This window comes from Balearica regulorum, chromosome 16 (assembly GCF_011004875.1).
Source record: "Balearica regulorum gibbericeps isolate bBalReg1 chromosome 16, bBalReg1.pri, whole genome shotgun sequence".
Lineage (NCBI taxonomy): Eukaryota > Metazoa > Chordata > Aves > Gruiformes > Gruidae > Balearica > Balearica regulorum.
The window spans coordinates 8,895,310-8,915,618 of record NC_046199.1 but is presented as its reverse complement, the minus strand read 5'-3'; the positions used below and the strand labels follow the sequence as shown (position 1 = coordinate 8,915,618).

General features: G+C 60.5%; 1 protein-coding gene across 1 annotated transcript; it reads left to right on the top strand.

Annotated features, from left to right (window-relative positions):
* The first annotated feature begins 7,626 nt into the window (after window positions 1-7,626).
* Window positions 7,627-17,099, top strand: MYLK2 (myosin light chain kinase 2). Its single transcript, XM_075768767.1, has 12 exons — window positions 7,627-7,717; window positions 8,682-10,339; window positions 10,476-10,786; window positions 11,691-11,796; window positions 12,026-12,119; window positions 12,303-12,412; window positions 12,968-13,109; window positions 13,412-13,482; window positions 13,711-13,839; window positions 14,230-14,382; window positions 14,768-14,900; window positions 15,329-17,099. Exons 2-12 carry the CDS (start codon window positions 8,739-8,741, stop codon window positions 15,407-15,409), a joined length of 2,931 nt encoding a protein of 976 aa, XP_075624882.1. The 5' UTR covers window positions 7,627-7,717; window positions 8,682-8,738; the 3' UTR covers window positions 15,410-17,099.
* The last annotated feature ends 3,210 nt before the right edge of the window (window positions 17,100-20,309 follow it).

The window sequence follows — 20,309 nt, the reverse complement described above, 5'->3', positions numbered from 1 at the left end:
TGGTGTTTAGATGAGTGCTAATATGACTTTTGCCCACATTTTAAAGTAGTTCCCTGTGTATATTAGAGCATTAAACCTTCTGCTGTTTTATAGCTGAAGTCATTCTATGTGGGGAACCTCTTAACTAGCAAATGACTTGCTCCTGCCAGCGCAGTTTTCTTGGCTAAAGATTCATCCTGCTAGTTGCACTGGACCAGCTAAGAGGGGACTAAGTGTAGACTTGTGCTGGTTTTGGCTGGGATAGAGTTAATATTCTTCACGGTAGCTGGTATGGGCCTGTCTGGATCTGTGCTGGAAACACTGTTGATAACATGGATGTTTTAGTTACTGCTGAGCAGTGCTTACACAGAGCCAAGGCCTTTTCTGTTCCTCACCCCACCCCACCAGCAAATAGCTGTGGGTGCATAAGGAGCTGGGAGGGGACACGGCTGGGAGAGCTGACCCCAACTGACCAAAGGGATATTCCATACCATATGATGTCATCCTCAGCACATAAAGTTGGGGGAAGAAGAAGCAGAAGGGAGGGACATTTGGAGTGATGGCATTTGTCTTCCCAAGTCACCATTAGGTGTGATGGAGCCCTGCTTTCCTGGAGATGGCTGAACTCCTGCCTGCTGATGAGAAGTGGGGAATGAATTCCTTGTTTTGCTTTGCTTGTGTGTGGGGGTTCTGCTTTACTTATTAAAGTGTCTTTATCTTAACCCACGAGTTTTCTCACTTTCACTCTTCTCATTCTCTCCCCCATCCTGCCGGGGGGAGAGCAAGTGGCTGCGTGGGGCTGAGCTGCTGGCTGGGGTTAAACCACAAGACCAAGTGCTCCAATGTGCTGGAGGACAAAACTTCCAGCGTTGTGAAGAGGTGATCAAACTTAGATTTAAACTTAGTGAGAATTATTTCTTACTTTAGCAGTGTGGTATGATTTTCTACTTTGTGGCTTAGGCCTTTCCTTGAAGTTGTTTTAACAAGGAAAATAACTCCAAAAGGCTGTGTGAGGGCGAGAAGAGGTTAGGGATACAACTGCTCCAACGAATGCACTTGGGTGCCACTGCTGCCTGCTGACGTGTCTGTTGCTGTTATCTGTTCTGCTTACTTGGGTGATGATGTGGTGCTGTTTCCTGAGCTGAAAAGGCACTTGCAAAAAACTTTCTTGGCAAGAAAGAGAGCAAGCCCTCTAGTTCAGGCTTGGAAACACATAAAGCTCTTTGAGCTGGCTTGGCTTCTCGTGGCTGTAATGACGCTGAGCCTCTGCCTCTCCTGTGTTTTTGGGTCTTTTACCTTTATCACTTGCTGGAACCCCTGTGCGCTGGGCTGCTCGCTGCTGTTGTGCTGTTTTGAACAGAGGAAAACATGGGAAACAGAATTAATGTGTCCAGGTAGGACAAACTCTGTTTCCTGTTGGGGGTTATGGCAAACACTTGCTCTCATTTCCTCTGAATTTGGCTGCCATTGGAGAAGTTGTCTTGGAGTGTGTGGCCTTTAATTCAGATCTTCTTTTGGGTAGAGAAGAGAGGGAGTTCAGACTTGTTAGGTGTTGGACTCAGCCCAGGGGCAGGGGAGGAGGTACTGTCTCGTTATCCTTGCTGCAGTGTATCAAGCAATTGCTACCGTTTACTCCTAATCCCAGAGAGATGACAGGCAGAAAGTCCTAAGAGAGCTAAATTCAAAGATAAGCATTTATTGTAGCGGAGGATGATGTTTTTGCAGGAATTCTAAAAAAAGTGCAATGTTCAAGGGATATTGTTGCAGAACAGCAGCCGCAGTCTGCAGCCAGCAGTGGGCAAGTGTTGTGTGGGTGTACTGAACTTCAATGCATCAAAAAGCACCAGCCTCGAACTTTTCCTCACTTAGTCCAAGCAGAGTAGAAGTCATCCCCACTGAAATATTAGGATTCTTAAAAATTAAAAAAAAATTAAAGGTATTGTGCAGTTAATAACTGAGGAACTGGAAAACAAGGAAGCATGTTGGTACCAAAGGATGAATGACCCTGTGACAGCATGGCCTCTTCAAAACGGTGAGCTAAGAAACAAGGGCCCTTTTTTTCCTGAAGTTTCAACTTCTTCCTTTCTCTTGAGGATCTTTGTGTGGCTGTGGCAGAACTGGGCCCGAAAGGTTGACCCAGTCGTACAGGATGGCTTCAGCTGTATTTTGCTGACTACCGCTAACCTCATGTTGCTGAGCTAAGGGTAATGGGGGCTGTCAGCAGCCGAAAGGCTGTTTGTCACAGGTAACACGACAGGCCTCCTGATGTACAACTTACAGGCATGACTGGAGCAAGAGGAATGTGTAAGTGTCCTCTTCCTGAAGACTAAGATCTGTGTGAACCGACCAAAGGCATGCGGATTTTTCCTCAGTCTTGACCTTTTTTCTATCACAGTGGAGCTGTTCCATATGATCTGCTGGACCGGGACATCACAGGACCTCAAATGTGCAATCAAGGAAACTTCTGCTGCAGGCTCGAGTGCCAGCTCCTCTACAGCAAGCAGCGTGTGGGCAGTAGGAGCAGCAAATATTTATGATCAGTCAGAGGGAAGCCTGAATGATGATGAGCTGCAGAAGAATGTAAAGGCAAGCAGATAACAAGGCTGATGAGCTGGAGCAGATATCGACCCCTGAAGGATGGAGCAACTGGATTTCCGTGATGGCCCTACATGGCCTCTGCCTCAGACCTGAGGAAGGGTTTGTATGCCTGACAGCTTGTCAGTTTTTTCCCAATGGTATCATTGAGTCTAATAAAAGATACTACCTCTTCCCACAAACACGGCATCTTAAATTCCTCATACGCTGCAAACTTAGTGAAAGGGAACCTCGGGCTGCCATGCTGTACAAGGGTATCGGGCGTTTGGCAGAGATTTCAGGAGTCACCCAGCAGATTCTCACAGGCTGTGGGTGACGAGTGGTTAGTGTAACCTGCCCCCTTAATTAGGAGGAAAGTGGTGACGTGCTGGAAAAACTGTTCTAGTGTAGAAAATGTGTAAATGATGGGTGTCCTGAAGGAGCTGAATGCTGGTGAGGACAGGGTTCCGTTAAGGCTTCAACAGGGAAGCAGTGGCAGGTGACTTTCCCAGTCCCAGCAGAGTAGAAGTGGGAGAATAGTTACAGGAGTGGAGCAGGAGACTGGGATTTAAGCGAGTGCTGTCTCAACACCTACCTTTAGAGTCAGGATAGGTTGAGAAACTGATGTAAAATCTATAATCTTGCTGTGTGGATTTTGCAAAAACATTTTTGTATTCAAGAGCTCAAAGCTCATCACCTTTATGAGCATGCCTGGGCGGCAAGGGGGGCTGGAAGGAGAGGTGATCAAGGAGGGCTGGAGCTGGGTACAAAATCTTCCTCTCTGGTTCTAGTTCAGTTGTCAGCAAAGTAATTTGCTGAACTTGGACTAGAGCTGGAATTAAAGGCAGCTGATGTTTTTCTGGACTTTTATGTTGAAGGGTAGCTGAGAATTTCAAAATGTTACTAGCTGGTGAATGAGATTGTTATGAAAAGGCTTGATGATTCTCTCAAAACCACAGCTTTGGTTCTCACTGGCCTCTGCTGGGATACTTTGGCTGCCAGCGTGGTCTAGCGTGAAGCTGGCAAGGACAAACCTGTGCGTGGGCAGGTCCCAGTGATTTGGATCCATGCTCAGCGCTCCTTGGTATTGCTGCTGGCAGTCACGTTGCTGTCCTCGAGCTTCTGTGTAGCTCTGGAAGATCTTTCGATGATGTTGGGATTTTACCCTGTCTTTTCCCATCACCTTGATGGGACCTGTCACGACAGAAGCGCAGCTCACCCAGGGCAGTCCTGGGTGCTGATGGAAGCAGTTAAGCTGCCGACCGCATGTCTGGGTTGGTCCCCACCGGGGCTGGCTGGCTTCTGTTACAGCGGCATGGCTGGGATTCAGGTGGGGATGTTGTTCTCGTCTGCCCTGCTGCTCAATTTAGACGGGGTATAGGGTTTCCTGGAGAACGGGCAGGGCTTGGCTGTGCAGAGAGCCTCCCTTACCCGTGAAAAGCATAAAGGTTAAAGTGTGCTGCTGAAGTTGTGACAACCATGTAGCTAGGGAACTGGCGTGCTTGATGTTTTGCCAGATATCCCCGGGACAGGCTGTTTTCCAGCTGCAGCCAACGTAGACTCTGGCTTAAGTTCCTGAATGGGGAGTGGAAAAAAAAAACAACAAATCAGCCTGAGAAACCTTGGTGGTGGTTGGTTTGCTTCTGTGCTCTGCAGAGACCTGGAGCACCATGCTGTTCGTTGGGATGTGAGGTTATGGACCAAGGCATCCAAAATCCTGTTGTGCAGCAGCTATTGCTGCTCTTGCAATACTACAAATCTTTCTTGTGAAGGGACTGTTCTCAGCTTATTTTCCTTTGCCCACAAATGAATTTTGTCTAGTAATAGTGCCAAACCATGGGCACTCATTCTTCATATCTCCTTTGGAGAGCTATGTCCGTGGCTCCCCAGCACTGCAGCGCCTGCTCTCAGAGCTTTGCTTGTCCCAAGGCTTTGTGCCTGGACACCAACCCTGACTCTCAGTGAGTCTGTAAGATTGCAAGTGCCTTGGGAAGGCTGGTTGGCTTCTAGATAGGCACTCCTGCTCTCCTTGGAGACTTTTCTTTATCCCAGCATCCTTGCACCAAACGTTTTGAGGGGGCTGTGGAGTATGGTTGCGGCATGTGGGCTCCTGCTCCCCTGCCTGGTGAGTGGATGTGCTCCTTCCACCCAGGGCTTGCTGAGAGAGTGCAGAGCTGGTGAAGTGGTGGCAGTATGTGCCTCATGTGACATTGATGGCCTCCAGGTGCCTGGCAGCCTTCAGCTGGAGGAGAGGAGAGGCAATTCCAAACTGTACCTTGGTGATGACAGTCAGTGGGCAGAGTCCCCGCTGCCCAAGGCACAATGTCTTGCCAGTTATTCCTGCCAGTGTGCCCTGCTGAGGCTGAGTTGGGGGGATTCCCGCTCACCACGGAGAGCAGTGGCTGTGCTGGGAACGGGCGGTGTGGGTCCTGTGGTCCCTGAGAGCTGCGGATGCTGGTGGTGCTCCGGCCTCTGCATGTACACAACTGTATCAGCACTGCTGGCTGGAGCCATGTGCCTGCTCCTGCACGATCCCTCTTGGTTCTCATCACGTTCCAGGTCCTGCCTCTGATCTTGGGAAAAGGGATGCTCTCCAGTGCAGAGCTGGCCTCGCTGAGGCCATAAGTCTGAGTTGTGAGGGCTGGAGCAGGAGAGGCCGGTGTCTGCTCAGGAGCCCTTGGCTGCATCGTGCTGAGCAAACGTTGCTCTTGCATGGAGGTGGTGGCGGGTGCCTGAGATGGTTCTGCCACCACACTGCTGCTGATGGGCTGCTGGCTTTGCTGTCAGGATTAACTGGCCTCTAGGAGGAGGCAGCTCCAGCCATGAGTTTTGCTTTTTCCTTAGCTTAAACCTTGCCTGCGGGCTGTCTGTGCAGCAGGGTTGAGAGTCATGACTGGAGGCTGCAGCAGTGAAGGAGGTGGGAAGGCTCCCTGGGCCAGTGCTGCGACTGGGGCGAGCCATAGCAGCACCGGCTCGCTCCTGTGCTCTCCAGCGACCACCCAAGGCCACAGCAGCATCTGTCCCATCAGTGAGGCATGTGCTGGTCTTGGGCTGCTGCCCATGGCAGGGGAAGGGCACCTTTTGTTTCTCCCCTTGTCCTGCTCGCTGGTGGTCTCCTTTGCAGCAGCAAGGAGGGCCGCGGTCCTTTCCTGCTGGCTTCTTACTCCTGCATGATGCCCTGGGGCCTTTGTGCTGCCCAGGGCAGGCAAGAGAGCAGCATCCCTGGGCCAGGGGGATGGCTGTGTCCCCATCCTGGCTTGTCTCGCTCTCAATGCCACCTGTGAACACCAGCTCCTCTGGCAAAGCGTCACCCCCACCCACGGTGCACTGAAGCTGGTGGCTTGCTGAGAGCCGGGACTGGGCAGTGTGGAGCAGCACTGTCCCTTTGCCTGCCTGGACAGTGTTGCGTCTTTGTGGGAGGTGCTTGCAGGCAAGGTGAGCACTGCTCTTGGGATGCTGCTGCTGCCTGTGTTGGTGGCCTTGACTCAGCTCAGCCATGCGTCAGCCCCATGTGGGAGCAGCCAGGCTTGATGTCTGGCAGGACTTGAGCTCCGTGTGGCCACGGGACAAAGCTTGGGAGAGGAGAAACCCAGCCATCAGCTGGCAGGGCCTGAGGCTGGAGGACCAGGGGTCTCAGGCTCCTGGGGGCACCCAGCCAGCCTGGCCTTGGGGAGACCCCTGCTCCCCCAGCAAGTGCCAGCGCTTGGCCCTTTGCTGGTCCATCCTGCCTGGCAGAGCAGGGTACCCTCGCCCATGCCCAGCTGGGGTAGGGAGGAGTGATCAGGAGTGGGGCCCGGAGGATGCCTGGTGCAGGCAGCTGCCTGGCCCCCAGCAGCCTCTGCCATCTCTTTTTCTCTTGCCACAAGCTGCTCTCCCTGCTTTATATCCTGTCACCGAGCCGTGGCCTCCCCTGTCCCCCCCAAAGCAGCACCAGTTGCAGACAAGGGACCAAGTCCTTCTTCCTCTCCCCTGCGCTGGTGTTCCTGCTGCCCTGGGATGATAAGTGGATGTTCTGGGTTTTTAATAGTTGGTATTACTGGAGTGCTTTTGCCTGGCAGCGCTGGCTAGGGAGGACTGGGTCCGGTTACTGGGGATTCCTCCTGCAACCCCCCCCACCTCTGCCCCCAGCAGCAACCTGAGCAGCAGGCAGCTTCTGTGTGCCCTTGGTGAGCAAGGCTTTCCTCACCTTAAGGTTCAAATATTTAAAGTAAACAGGGCTCTGCCGAGTGGGGGATCCAGACAGAAACCTGGCATAGCCCTTGGGAATCAGCCAGCTTCAGGACCCTGCGCGGCCAGGCCATGCCCTTGCCCAGCGCTGCTCGCAGCCTTTGCAGCCCTTGGCACAGTGCAGCCCCCCGTGCCCTCTCCCCAGGGGTTTTCCATTCCTGGGCTCAGACCTGCACAGTCCCTGAGGCCGTGCCCTGGGATGCAGCACCCTGGCAGCACACATTGCGCCTTCAGCAGGGGCTGGTGATGCCCATGCACAGCCTGACCCCTCCAGCAGAAGCCCCCAGCTCCTTTGCTTCTCTGCCTGATCCATAAACCACTTCATTTTTCAGGAAATTGGAGTCTTTTAACTGGCTCCTTGAGGAGGCTGCAGCCACTGGCTGCTACCTGGTTTGCAGCTGCTGTCACTTTTCCTTCAGTGACTGGCAGCAGTGCCCAGACCTGGTGGTACCCCTGGGTGCCACATCACGCTTGTGGAGGACGGGGTCCTTCAGAGCTGCTCTCCTGCAGGGCTGGTGCCGGTGGGCAGAGCTGGGGGCCAGCACCATCACCAGTGGTCACCTTGGGTCACCTGTGGGCACCTTGGAAGCACTTGGCCACTTGGCCCATGTCCAGCTTGGCCAGACCACCCTTGTGGGACGTTTCTGGGGTGCTGTGGTGTCCATTGCCAGGGCAGGAGATGGTTCCGTCCCCTGCACTGTGTCTGTGTGTCCCCGGCCCGCGGGGGACAGAGAAGAGTGGTGCGTCCTTTGAACGGGATCCAGCAGTGACAGGTGCTGGGAAAGGCGAAGCGGGACGGCTCCCGCTGCTGTAAAGGATCCTCCTCTGCCTGCACTAATCCGGCTCCGTTACACCCGGGATAGAAGAGGCTGCTCCCTCCAAGCAGTGCTACAGTGCGGATGCTGCCCTCCTGACCACCCTCTGCACCGGGACCCAGGTAAAGGGCCGGGGGGGTCCCTGTGGCCACCCACTCAGGACATGGTTGGGGGGGGTACCAGGGAGAGTGAAGCCCCCAGCCCTGGGAGGAACATCTCTATCCCCGCTTCCCCCCATGCTGAGCTGCAGGTTGTGGGACCGCTCAGCCAGGGACTGCTCTGCTACCGCTCCTGTCCTAGTAAGACCAGGAAGCAAGTCCCCTGTTACTGGGATGGTTGCTGGCGGGTTTTTTCTGGGTCTGAGTTGTCCTGGCCTCAGGACAGTTGCACAGGCTGTGCAGGGAGGGTGTTTGGGACAGGGTAAGGGGACGTGGCCAGGCAGAGGATGGCAGTGGAGCCCGGGGCAGAGCGGGGATTTGGGGATTGGGTGCTGGGCTGGAGGGGATGGGGTGGCAGCTCGTGCTGGCAGCCTGCAGAGGTACGTGGGCACCAACAGGTTCCCCTGGTAGGGGCTGCTCAGGCAGGAGCTGTGGTCACCACCAGGCAGGGGAATGGACAGCGCTGGCGGCTGCTGAGGCTGGGGGTCCATGTGGCCCGTGAGCAGATGGGGCTCTGCCTGCACAGCTGGACCTGCCTGTAGGGTTCGGGGTGGGCAGCAGTGGGTCCACACTGCAGACGCTCACCTTGCCAGCCTGGGGCCAGAGCTGCTGTCTGCTGCCCTGCCGTGGGGGGACGTGGCCTTAAATTGGCACCCTGGCCGCGCAGCGGCTGTTTGCACGCCGGAGGCCCCGTGGCGGCAACAGGTGCCGGCGTCAGGCCATCGATCAGTCACTACTGAGCAGATACCAGGGTACAACGGGATGGTGCAAGAGACCGGTGGCCACGTGGGGCTCCTGGCTCTGTGCTGCTGGCTGGGTGGCAGCAGCTTGTCTCTTCTGCAGGAGCAGAGCCTCTGCCTGTGTCTCACCGTGCCCCTCTGCAGGGCATCAGGTCTGGGGAGCCCTCAGCTTCTCTTCTCTCCTGCAGGAGACTCACCGACCCGGGAGCACTGCAGGGCAGCTGCCTCCTGCCCAGAGAGTCCCCATGGAGCAGGGTGGTACGGAGGGCAGCGCGCCCAGCCCTGGCCTGGCTGGTGGCACGACTCCCCCTGAAGCAGAGGGCGGCGCAGCTCCGGCGGCCTCCCAGGCTGCCCAGCCCCAGGCCGGGATGGTGCTGGCTGCCACCGAGGCGCAGGACAGAGGGAAGGAAGAGCCTGGGCAGGAGAAGGCTCCGGCGGCTGCTGCGGCTCAGGACGGAGGGCAGGCAGAGCCTGGGCAGGAGAAGGCTGCAGGAGAGGCTGGAGGAGGGAAGGCAAAGCCAGTGGGGGAGACAACCCCGACTGCTCCAGAGCCCCAGGATGGAGGGAAGGCAGCGCCAGCAAAGGAGGCAGCTTCAACTGCGCAGCATGGTGGAGGGGAGGCAGCATCTGTGGAGAAGAAGGCGCCAGCTGCCACCGACACCCAGGATGGAGGGAAGAACGAGCCTGGGAAGGAGAAAGCTCTGGCTGCAGGAGAGCCCAAAGAAGGGAAGGCAGTCCCCGTGGAGGGGAAAGCTCCAGCCGCTGCCAAGGCTCAGGATGGAGGGAAGGACAAGCCCATGGAGGAGAAGGGTCCAGCTGTGGGAAAGCCTAAAGGAGGGCAGGCAGAGCCCCCAGAGGGGATGAGTCTGGCTGTAGCAGAGGCTCAGGGTGGAGGGAAGGACAAGCCCAGGAAGGAACAAGCCCCTAGTGGGTTAGAGGCTGAGTGTGGTGGGAAAGCAGAGCCCACAGAGGAGAAGGCTCCGGCTGCAGCGGAGGCTGAAGGAGGGAAGGCAAAGCCCGTGGAGAAGGCAGCCTTGGCTGCAGTACAGGCTCCGGATGGAGGCAAAGAAGAGCCTGCAAAGGAGAAAACTATAGGTCCTGCAAAGGAGAAGGTCCCAGCTGCTGCAAAGGCTCCAGATGGAGGGAAGAAAGCTGCAAAGACAGAGAAAACCTCAGCTGATAAAAAGCCTGCAAAGGAGAAGGCTCCAGCTACTGTAAAGGCTCAGGATAAAGAGAATAAAGTGGCAAAGGCAGAAAAAGCCCCAGCTGCAAAAAAGGCTCAAGATGGAGGCAAAGATGACCCTGCAAAGGAGAAAGCCACAGCTCCTGCAAAGGAGAAGGCCCCAGCTGCTACAAAGGCTCAGGATGGAGAGAAGACAGCAGCAAAGGCGGAGAAAATCCCAGCTGCAAAGAAGCCTCAAGATGGAAGCAAAGAAGAGCCTGCAAAGGAGAAAGCCCTGGCTGCTGCAAAGGTGCAGGATGGAGGAAAGAAAGCTGCAAAGGTGGAAAAACCCACAGTTGCATCAAAGGCTGAGGATGGAGGCAAAGAAAAGCCTGCAAAGGAGAAGGTCCCAGTGGCTGCAAAGGAGAAGGCCCCAGCTGCTGTAAAGGCTCAGGATGGGGGGAAGAAAGCTGCAAAGGTGGAACCCCCCCCAGCTGCAGCAGAGGCTGGGGATGGAGGCCAGGAGCCCACAGAGGCAGCGGCCACGGCTGCCGTCAAGGCTAAGGGTGAAGGGGAGAAAGCGGCAAAGGTGGAGGAGATGGACAAGCAGCAGCAGCCGAGAAACCCTGGGCCCCCGCGCCCAGCTCTGCTGCAGAGCCTGAGCTGCCCGGCCACCTGCCAAAGGTACCCGCATCCCCCTGGGATGGGTCCCCTCCCCTCGCTGCTCCCTGGGGAGCCCCAAGTCGCTCTGGGCAGAGGTGGGCACTGGGCTCAGGGGGCTGCTAGCTGGGTTCTGCTCACCACCTGCTCCTGCTTCCAGGGAGGAGCAGCCCTGGGTAGAGGCAGCAGTGATGGAGATGATACCAGAGGAGACCACAGCAGCGGAGCTCAAAGAGGGTTTGACAGAGCCTGGCCCTGCCCTGCCAGCCCTGGGGGACCGGCAGCCCCTGGAGCCCCCCGGCCCTGCGGGGAGCCCTGGCACCCCACAGGAGAGGACATTGCCCAGTGCTGTGGGGCAGCACGCAGAGTCCCCTGGCTCTGGGGAGCAACTGTCCTTGACAGAGGCAGAACCACCCCCTAGCCCCTACCTCACCCCTGATTTTGGGAAGGAAGACCCTTTTGAGATACTGGGTAAGGCTGTGTGCTGCCTGCCTTGTCCTCGCACCCTGGGGACCCTCTGTGGGGTGGCAGCCTGGGGTCCCTCACAGCCCTGCCTGCTGCCTGCGCTGCTCTCCGGTGCTGCCGGCTCATGCTCTTGGCTCGTTGCCTGCCCGGTGGCCTTCGAGCTCCTGTTTCGCTGTAAACAGGGCTAAATGCGTCGCGTCGCCTCCCCGGGCTGCTCCGGCCACAGCCTGGCACAGGCTCCGCGGCCGGTGCTGCCCGGGAGGAAGAGGAGCCCGGGGAGTGACAGCCAGCGCCTGGCCGGTGGCAGGGGACAGCGTGTCCCCGTGTCCTGCACCCCTGTCCCTGCAGGGATGGCGGGGCTGGGGCTGCACCGAGCTTGGCGGCAGCGGGTGCGAGGCCGCCTCCAGGAAGGGTGGCCCGGGACTGGGTGCGTGGGGTGCGCCGTGCGTGGGGGTCCGTCCTGGGAGGGTGAGCAGGACGTGGTGGCGTGGAGAGGTGGTGGCCCAGAGAGGGTGACACGCAGCAGCGTGGCCTGGAGAGGGCGAGCGCGACACGCGGGAGGGTGGGGAGCCGGCGTGCAGCAGGGTGGGTGCCGTGCAGCAGGGTGGGTGCCGTGCAGCAGGGTGGGTGCCGTGCAGCAGGACGATGCTGCGGGCAGTGACGAGGGACCCGTCGGAGGGTGCTGCGTGTCCCGGTGCAGCAGGCAGCCAGGAGACCCGGATTTGCAGTCAGGCGCTCGGTACCTGGCCGTGTCCTGCACCCACAAACTTTGGCTGGACCGTAGGACTGGGCGTCTGCCTTCACCCCGCACTGGGGTGCGCTCCCAGCCTGAGGCACCCTGGGGTGCTCAGCAGTGGGGTCCCCCGGCTGGGCAGCTCTGCTTCTCACTCCAGCCCTCCTCTCTGGGCAGATGACGTCCCTCCGCCACCAGCGCCCTTCGCACACCGCATCATCGCCCTGCGGTCCGCCAGCGTCAGCTCCCAGTACAGCCTCAGCTCTAAGGAGATCCTGGGGGGGTAAGGAGGGGCCCCAGGAGGGTGGAGGATGCCCAGCTTTTCCCTGGTACTGCCCTGAGCTGTCCTCCAGCCTTGGGCAATGGCTCTGGGTCGATGGGACTTCTCTGGCCGTGGTGGGTTGGGTGGGTGCGGAGGGGGACCGTAGGGCAGCACCCTGACAAGGTGGGGGGGATCCCCAGCAGCCTGGGCAGCTGATGGCGTTGGCACCTCTCCCTCTCTCCCTCCCCAGGGGCAAGTTCGGGGAAGTCCACACGTGCACAGAGAAGGAGACAGGGCTCAAGCTGGCGGCCAAAGTGATCCGGAAGCAGGGTGCCAAGGACAAGGTCTGACCGATGCCAGGGCAGGGGGCTCCTTCTGGCCATGGTGCCACCAGTAAGCGGCATGGCCGAGGTGGTGGGTGGCAGTGTCGTGCCCTGTGTGTCCTTGGTGCTGTGGCACAGCCTGTCCCGGTGCCAGTGGCTCAGTCGGGGCTGACACCCTGCACCACCACTGGGTTCCTTCTGCAGGAGATGGTGCTGCTGGAGATCGATGTGATGAACCAGCTGAACCACCGCAACCTCATTCAGCTCTATGACGCCATTGAGACACCCCGGGAGATCATCCTCTTCATGGAGTTGTGAGTGTCAGGGCAGCGCCACATGAGGCCCGATACCTGGGTGAGGGGCACCATTGCAGGAGATGCTCCAGAGATGGAGCAGATGTGCCGACCCCTTACCAAGCAGAAGCAGTTGCCCCCAGGGAATGTCCCTCACCTCACGCGTTCCCTCTTGGACACCACCTCATCTCACGATGGGCTCAGAGACAGGCTTAGGCTCTGCCTGGCTGGGACAGCATCTCCTTCCATCGTGAATGTGTTGAGGATGGAGGTGACCCAAGTCCTTCCCACACAGCTCCTTTTCCCCCTGCCCACTTGCTCCAGGGAGGCTGGGGCTGTTTTGCTCTGTGAACCCTGAGACTTTCTGGGGTAATGCTCCTCCTCCTCTTCCCATGCCTGCCTTGGGGGGGTGTTGAACCCTGGCATGCACACATCCCACTGTGGCTCCGCTCAGCCTCTACACCGGTATCTCCACAGTGGGACTGGGCCAGGGTCCTCGGGTTGGGCAAGAGGTTCTGCAGGAGAGTGGCATGGGGCAGGGAGCCCTGCGTGACCCGACGGTCTGTCCCCATGCAGTGTGGAGGGTGGCGAGCTCTTTGAGCGGATCGTCGATGATGACTACCACCTGACGGAGGTGGATTGCATGGTATTTGTCCGGCAGATCTGCGAGGGCATCCGCTTCATGCACCACATGCGTGTCCTCCACCTCGACCTCAAGGTACGGGGCCAGGAGGTGACAGCAGGGGATGGGGGGTGACTGCAGGGGCCAGCCACTGCTCACAGGGATGGAGGAGGCTGTGGTGCAGGGTGGCAGCAGACATTTGCGGCCACCAAACTGGGGAGTGCTGCATGCTGGCCCGAGCCCTATGGTGCCCATGAGGGCAGCATGTCCCCAACACTGGCCAGCCATAGGAGGGATGCCTGCAAGTCAGTGTCACTCTGGCGCGGGTCAGTCACAGGACCCACGTGCTGGGGATGTCCCCTCTCAGTGGGGGGGCAATGGTCTCCCTGTCCCCACAGCCCGAGAACATCCTCTGCGTTGCTGCTACTGGGCACATGGTGAAGATCATCGACTTTGGGCTGGCTCGAAGGTGCCGTCTCCCTCCCCCCCCCCCGCCCTTTCCATTCCCCTCCCGCCCTTTGGCCCCACACACCCTCGGGTTGCTGTGAGCCCTGGGACCTGCTCTGGGCTGCGGCTTTGGCCCCGGCCCTCCCTGGCTGGCATGGAGGGTTGAGGAGGGCAGCACCTGCCAGGAGGGGGGCAGTGGTTTGAGGGAGGAGCCTGTTCCCCTCCTGCTGACTTGTCCCCCCGGCTGCAGGTACAACCCACAGGAGAAGCTGAAGGTGAACTTTGGCACCCCCGAATTCCTCTCCCCCGAGGTGGTCAACTATGAGCAGGTCTCCTACTCTACAGACATGTGGAGCATGGGCGTCATCACCTACATGCTGTACGTCAGGGATGTGTGGGGGCACTGCCAGCGCCGTGCTGGGGTGCCAGGGCAGAGGTCCCCCAGGCACGGAGCCGTCCCCAAGCCATACATGTGCCTCAGGCACCCAGATGCTTAGTTGTATGGTGGAGGGTGCTGGACAGGGAGATGGGCAGGTGGAGCTGGGGGCCGGGGGGCAGTGTCTGTGCCCACGTGTGCAGGCAGGACACAGCTCAGCTCAGCTGCAGGCAGGAGGGCAGCATGGTGCCAGCAGCCACACACCACCTCCCTTCTCAGGACCACCCTGCCTTGCTCCTTGGGGCAGCCCTGGCCAGATTTGCTCCATTTCAGGGGGTTTTGGAGGTGCCACAGCCCAAGGGCACCTGGCTCCTCACCCCCTTGTGCCACCAGGCTCAGTGGCCTCTCCCCCTTCTTGGGTGACAACGACACCGAGACACTCAACAACGTCCTGGCTGCCAACTGGTACTTCGATGAGGAGACCTTTGAGAGCGTCTCAGATGAGGCCAAGGACTTTGTCTCAAACCTCATCATCAAGGAGAAGAGGTGCGAGGCTGGCAGCAGCCATGGAGGTCCCAGGGTGGGAGTCCCCCGAGCTATGCGCCCAGCCCCTGGGTACCACACACTGCCCTCTGCACCAAGACCAGCAGCATACCCTGATGTCCTGTGCCAGATGAGCCTCACAGGACCCTGCCCTGGCCGCTGGCTGTCCCCAGCAGAGCCCTGCATCCCTCCAGGGTCACCTGCCCCAAGCAGGATGTGCTGGCCCACTTGGGGTCCTGCCCAGCCCCACTGGTCCGCAGGCACATCCCTCCAGCTGGTTCCTCTGCTGCGGGTTTCTGGAGGTTTGGGGCTTTTGGGTGGGTGGAGAAGGGGGTGGTTAGGGGAGAAGGTCTCGAGCAGGGGTGACCTAAGCTCCTCTCACCCACAGCGCCCGGATGAGTGCGGGCCAGTGCCTGCGGCATCCCTGGCTCAACAACCTGGCAGAAAAGGCCAAGCGCTGCAACCGCCGACTCAAGTCCCAGGTGCTGCTCAAGAAATACGTCATGCGACGGCGCTGGAAGGTGTGCGAGGCAGGGGGAGGAGGGTCAATACCATCTGGGGGAGCTGGGAGGGCCTGCCAGCCTCTGCCCATCCCAGTGGATGGCATCTGGGACATGGAGGATGGTTGTGTCTTGCCATGCTGGTGGCGGCTGGGGACCCCTGAGCCCGGAGGAAAGGCTCCCCAGCACACAGGTCTTTATGTGGGTGCCCCCAAGGTGGGACCCCTGTCAAGCATAGGTGCCTTTGTGGTGGTGTCCCCTGAGCTGATCCCAAGAGCACCTTTTAGAGGCAGAGCATAGGTGAAGATCCCCAGCACGAGCCCTGCACTCCCCTGCCACACAGCCCAGTTGAATGGGTGACCAGGTGGCCTCAGGAGCAGGGCCTGGCTCAGCCTCCAGAACCAAAGCCCTTGTGGTAGGATGAGCATCTCTCCTCTTCCCTTTTACAGAAAAACTTCATTGGGGTGTGTGCTGCCAACCGCTTCAAAAAGATCACCAGCTCGGGGTCGCTGACGGCACTGGACATCTGAGCAGGGCCCCTCAGGGAGAGCCTTAGCCATGTGTGAGTCGAGGCCAGAGAGGAACTGCTTGAGAGGGTCCCACATCAGTCTTGCTTCTGGACAGCAGCAGCTTCCCACCACAAGGGCCAGGGGCTGGACCTGCGCAGCCCCCTCCCGGCCCATGCTGCTGCCAGATGGCTGCTCTGGCCCCTGTGCTGCTGCAGCATGTTCTGCCCCCGCTGCTCTGTGCCCCACGCCACCACCACTGCAGGTGCTGCTCCACCGTGTCCCCTGGACCTGCACCCTGTCTTGGCACCCAGTGGCCGTGGGACTCCTTGGGGGCCAGGACCCTGCTGGGCTCCTTGCCTGCACCCACTGCTGCAGAGCCGCTCTGCCAAGCTCATCCACCCTGGGTGGCATTGCTGTGCCAGGGACCCGCTGCTGGGGATGCTGGCAGCGCCCTCCTGGGGCTCCAGCCCTCCCCATTCCCATTGAGCCAGTGTTCCCATCTGGATTTCCTTGGACTGTGAGGCTGCTCCTGAGTGATGGTTTTTGATCTCATCCCTGGCCCGGCTGTGTGATGCCCAATCTGCAGCATATTTACTCCACTCACACTTCCTTCCTGCGGCCTCGGAGGAGAAAGGCTGGCCCAGCGCGAGCGCTGCTGCCTGGGCCGCCCTGCGCACTTGCCGCTACCTTGGACTCAAGACTTGTGCGCTCTGCCTGTAAATGCTGCAGCCCTGCCCTCCCCTGCCTTCGCTGTTGCTGGACCCTGAGCTGCATCAACCTCCCTTCCCAGCACTGTGGTTTGGCATGAGGATGCCAGAGGGCAGGCGTCGACCCTCGCCCTGGTGCTTTGGCACTGGAGCTGGGGCTGAAACGCCTCCTCCCTGGCTGGCTGGGTGTGCGGGAGCGGAGCTGGCCCCGAGCTGCTGCTTGCACAGGAAGGGAGGAAGCGGCAAGCACGCTTCCAGCAGCATCCCCAGCTGGGAGCCAGTGAGGGAAGAAGGAGGCTTTGTGTTCCTCCTGCCCTCCCTGCCCTTCGGCTCTGCCAGCGGGGGAAAAACACAACCTCTGCTTCACCCGTCCTCGCCAGATCAAGATGAGCGAGGCGTCCTAATGCAGAGCAGCTGGACCGCGCTCCCCCGCTCCCGCGAGCATCGCTCCAGCCCCGACCACCAACACACAGGAACTGCCGGTCAGCGGCTGCGGCCGCCAGCTTCCCCCCGCCATGCGCGGGGGCTCCCTGGGACCGCCTGGGCTCGGGGAGGCGGATGCTGCCCCTGCTCCTCTGTCTCACCCTGACCCCCTTCCCCTCTGCCTGTGCCCCTCAGGGCTTCCCAGTGCTGCCAGAGGATGGGCATCCCCTGGCGTTTGCAGCTTCCAGCCTTGCCTGCTGTGGGGAGTGAGACAGGGGGCTGGCAGAGGGTCCTGAGCTCCCCCTGCCCTCCAGCTTTGGCTTTCACTGGGGCTGAGCCCCCCCCCCCAAACCAGAGCGGTGTGTTTGCTCTGGGGCCACGGGTGCCTTCTGTGCCTGCCGGAAACACCTTGGGGAGAGATGGAGGGAGGCACCGACCCCCCAACCCCCTGGCTGCAGCAGGTGAAGGGGCTTCAGGCTCATCCTCACCAGGCAAGGGACACAGCTTGCGGGGCCCTGCCCATCGCTGGAGTCCTGCCTGGCTCTCACCTTCTTGTAAATAAATGTACAGGTCTGCCCGCAGCTTGTGCCTGCCCTGCTTCCCTGGGACTCTGGGGGGCCGCTCGCAGCCCCCTCCCTGGGCGACTGCTCCTGCCCATGTGGGCCGAGCAGCTGCAGCATCAGGGCAGGGGCTGGGAAGCGGCGTCTCTCCCCCAGGGTAGAAGAGACAGAGAGGGGCTCCAGCTGATGCTGGGGCGGCCTGGTGTGTCCCAGGCAGGGCTGTGCAGCCCATGGTGCGGAGGGGTTCTGGTCTCTGCAGCCCATGGCTGTGCAGCAGCAACCGGCTCTGAGCACCCCGGGGTGCTGGGGGAAAGGGAGGAAGGGATGTGCGGTCAGAGGTGTTCTCGTGGCTTTGGCATCTGCCCAAGTGGGGTGGGATGTCCAGGCAAGGGCTGGTGGGGGACTGGTGCCCCTCTGCCTGGTGGGGCTGCAGCCAGCCTCGAAGCAGTTAAGGCTGCCCGGCCCGGATGCCGGCTCCCGCCGCGGGCGTCCCTCCCAGCCGCTTCCTGCCGGCAGCCTTTGACCGGTTCCTGTCGGTGACCACCCTGCGGGCCTGGAAGCCAGTGCGGCCCCATCTGGTTTGAGTTACGCTCCGTGGCGGTGACGTCTCCTTCCTGTCTGGCCCCAGGAGCCGTGCGTCGCCCTGGCTCTGACGGGTTGTAGGGCCCCGGTGCGGGGTGGCCCATGGTGCTGCTGGCCAGGCCATCGCTCCTGGCACCCAGAGCCGCTCTGGGGCATCGGTTCCTGAACACAGCCCTGCGTGTGCACGGCTGTGGCACAGGAATGCACGGGCACAGACATCCTCTGGTGCCCCAAGCCCAGGGTGGTGGACTCCCACCTCACAACCCAGTTTGGCATCCCCAACCCCCTCCCTTCCCAGGACCCCACAGGGGCACCCACTGGGGCCAGAGGAATTGGGCTGTGGGGCCAGCATCCACAGGCACAGCCGTGGCCTCATCCCGTGTTCCCAGCCAAGGGGCAGGACAGGGCTCGCGAGCCCCAAGGAGGGGACCCATCCTGCTGGGGCTGATGGGTGCGGTGGCAGGGCTGGTTCTGGTCCAGCATAGGCCACGGCACCCAGCGCCATCCCTCGTGTGAGGGGTCCTCATCACACCCCCCAGATACCTGATGCAGTTTGGGGTGCATGCATGTATGTCCACAGCAGCCATCCCCAGAGCCCCGAGTGCTGGCACAGAGCAGCACCCTTTCCTCCACCTCTGCCTGCACCCCATCTGTGTGGCACCCACACTGCTGCATGGGCAAGGGACCCCACAGGGAGGGAAGGGCAGCGGGCAGACCCACTGCACTGGCACCCGGCAGCATCACTGGCAGCAGCAGCAGCAGGTTCTCCTCGTGACTGGGTGCAGCCAGGTCCCCAGCCGTGGCATGGCCCATGAGAGTGGGCCGGGGGCCAGGCCACCCACCGCGAGCCGGCAGCAAGCTGAGGAGGAGGCAGGGCAGGGCAGGGAGAGCAGCGGGCCTGCGGCTGGGAGCCAGGGTGGGTGTGGAGGAGGGAGAACCAGGAGGGCGGCTGGCCCTGGTCTGCATGCCCAGGGTGGCGGAGGCAGCCAGGCTTTGCAAGATGGCGGTCCCCATCCCTAGGGCTGTGACTCGGGGTGGGGGGGTGTGTGTGGGATCCACCTTACGATGCCACTCTGCTGCCAGTGCAGGGACCCCAGACTGGGGTATTGCAATGGGCTGCACGTTCCCAGGTGGCAGTGGGAGCCGGGGCGGGCGATGGGCCCGGCCGCGCTGCGTGGGAACCAGACGGCCCCTGGGCACGGCTGCGGCGCTCGCTTCCTCCCGCGCCCCCGGGGACTGTGCGAAGGAGGGGGCTGAGGTCAGCCGCGCTTGCTGCCGGCCGCTCCAGAGACGCCAGCATGATCTAGGCGCTCAAATATTGTTTTCCACTGGGGAGGGAAAAAAAAAAAATGGAGAAAAGAGGAGCCCGGGGCTGAGTGGCCGTCTCTACTCTGCTGATGACGAAGGGTGGCCCCCCTGCCCTGCCCGGGGCTGGGACAAAGCCATGGCCCAGCAGCGGCTGTCTGGGGGCTGATAACGGGTCTGACGTGGCCGCAGTGTTCCCGGTCCCTGAGCGATGCCAGCACTGTCCCTCAGTGCCAGCACGGCCCCCGCAGAGAACCCTGGGACTGGCCAAGCTGGGATGCCACCGGCTTTGGGGGCCAAGGGGGGCTCTGCCACACACCCACTGCCCACAGTGGAGACCCCCTGCCAACCTGGCATCCTCCCCCTGTGCCTGCGCTGGGGCTGGCTGTGCCACAGGGCCTGAGTGTTGCTTCTCCTGGAGTCTTTCCTCTCCCAGCCCGGGGTGGACACGATGGGGGCACGGGCACAGCCCCCCCACTTTGCCAGCATCCCTCTGGCACTGCTCCAGCACTGCAGAGATGCTGGTCCGGGTGTCCTGGCAGTGCGTGGGAAGGAGCTAGCAGCCAGGTCCCAGACTGGGGCTGTGTTGGGATCCCTGCTCACCCCAGTGCCCCCCAGCCCAGCCGGCCAGGGCAGGCCCTTGTGCCCAGCCTGGTGCCGGCAGCGGTGACTCAGCTGGTGCCTCCTCACCGGCAGCCGCCCCGGAGTGATTCAGGTCGGAGGAATCCACTTTCCCCAGCCGTTCCCATCACAGCCACAGCCCCTGGCAAAGCCCAGCTCTGCGGGGTGCTGCAGCCTCGATGTGTCTGCAGGGACCTGGCGGGACCCTGGCCAGGCACTGGCATGGCCCCAAGCAGAGGGGAGGGAGCCCTGTCCCACCCAGCGCGGAGTCCCCTGTATGCCCCCAACCCACAAAGCCCCTGCACTCCTCCCCAGAGGCTCTCCAGGGCCATGCGGATGCACGTGGATGCACAAGCGCGGCAGCACACTGAGGCTGGTGCTGGTCATGCCGTGTGTGGCACCTGGGGCAAAGCTGGGCACTTTGAGCAGTCCTGGGTACAGGGAGGTGGCAGCGGGGCTCTGCAGGGTCTTGCTCCTGCTGCAGCATGTCCCCCTGCCCCTCATGGATGAGGTTTCCTCCTGCCACCCCAGGATGGGGCTTTGGGGGCTCCTTGCCCAACATTCTGGCAGGACCTTGTCCCCAGCATCTGTTGGGGAATGCAGGACCTGGACGTGAGTGCCCTGACCCGGGCCATGCCCCATCCTCCCGTGGCCTCACTGTCCAGCCAGTGATTGCTGATGGAGGGGCCAGCAGGGATGAGGGCTCTGCCGGGTGGCCTCTGG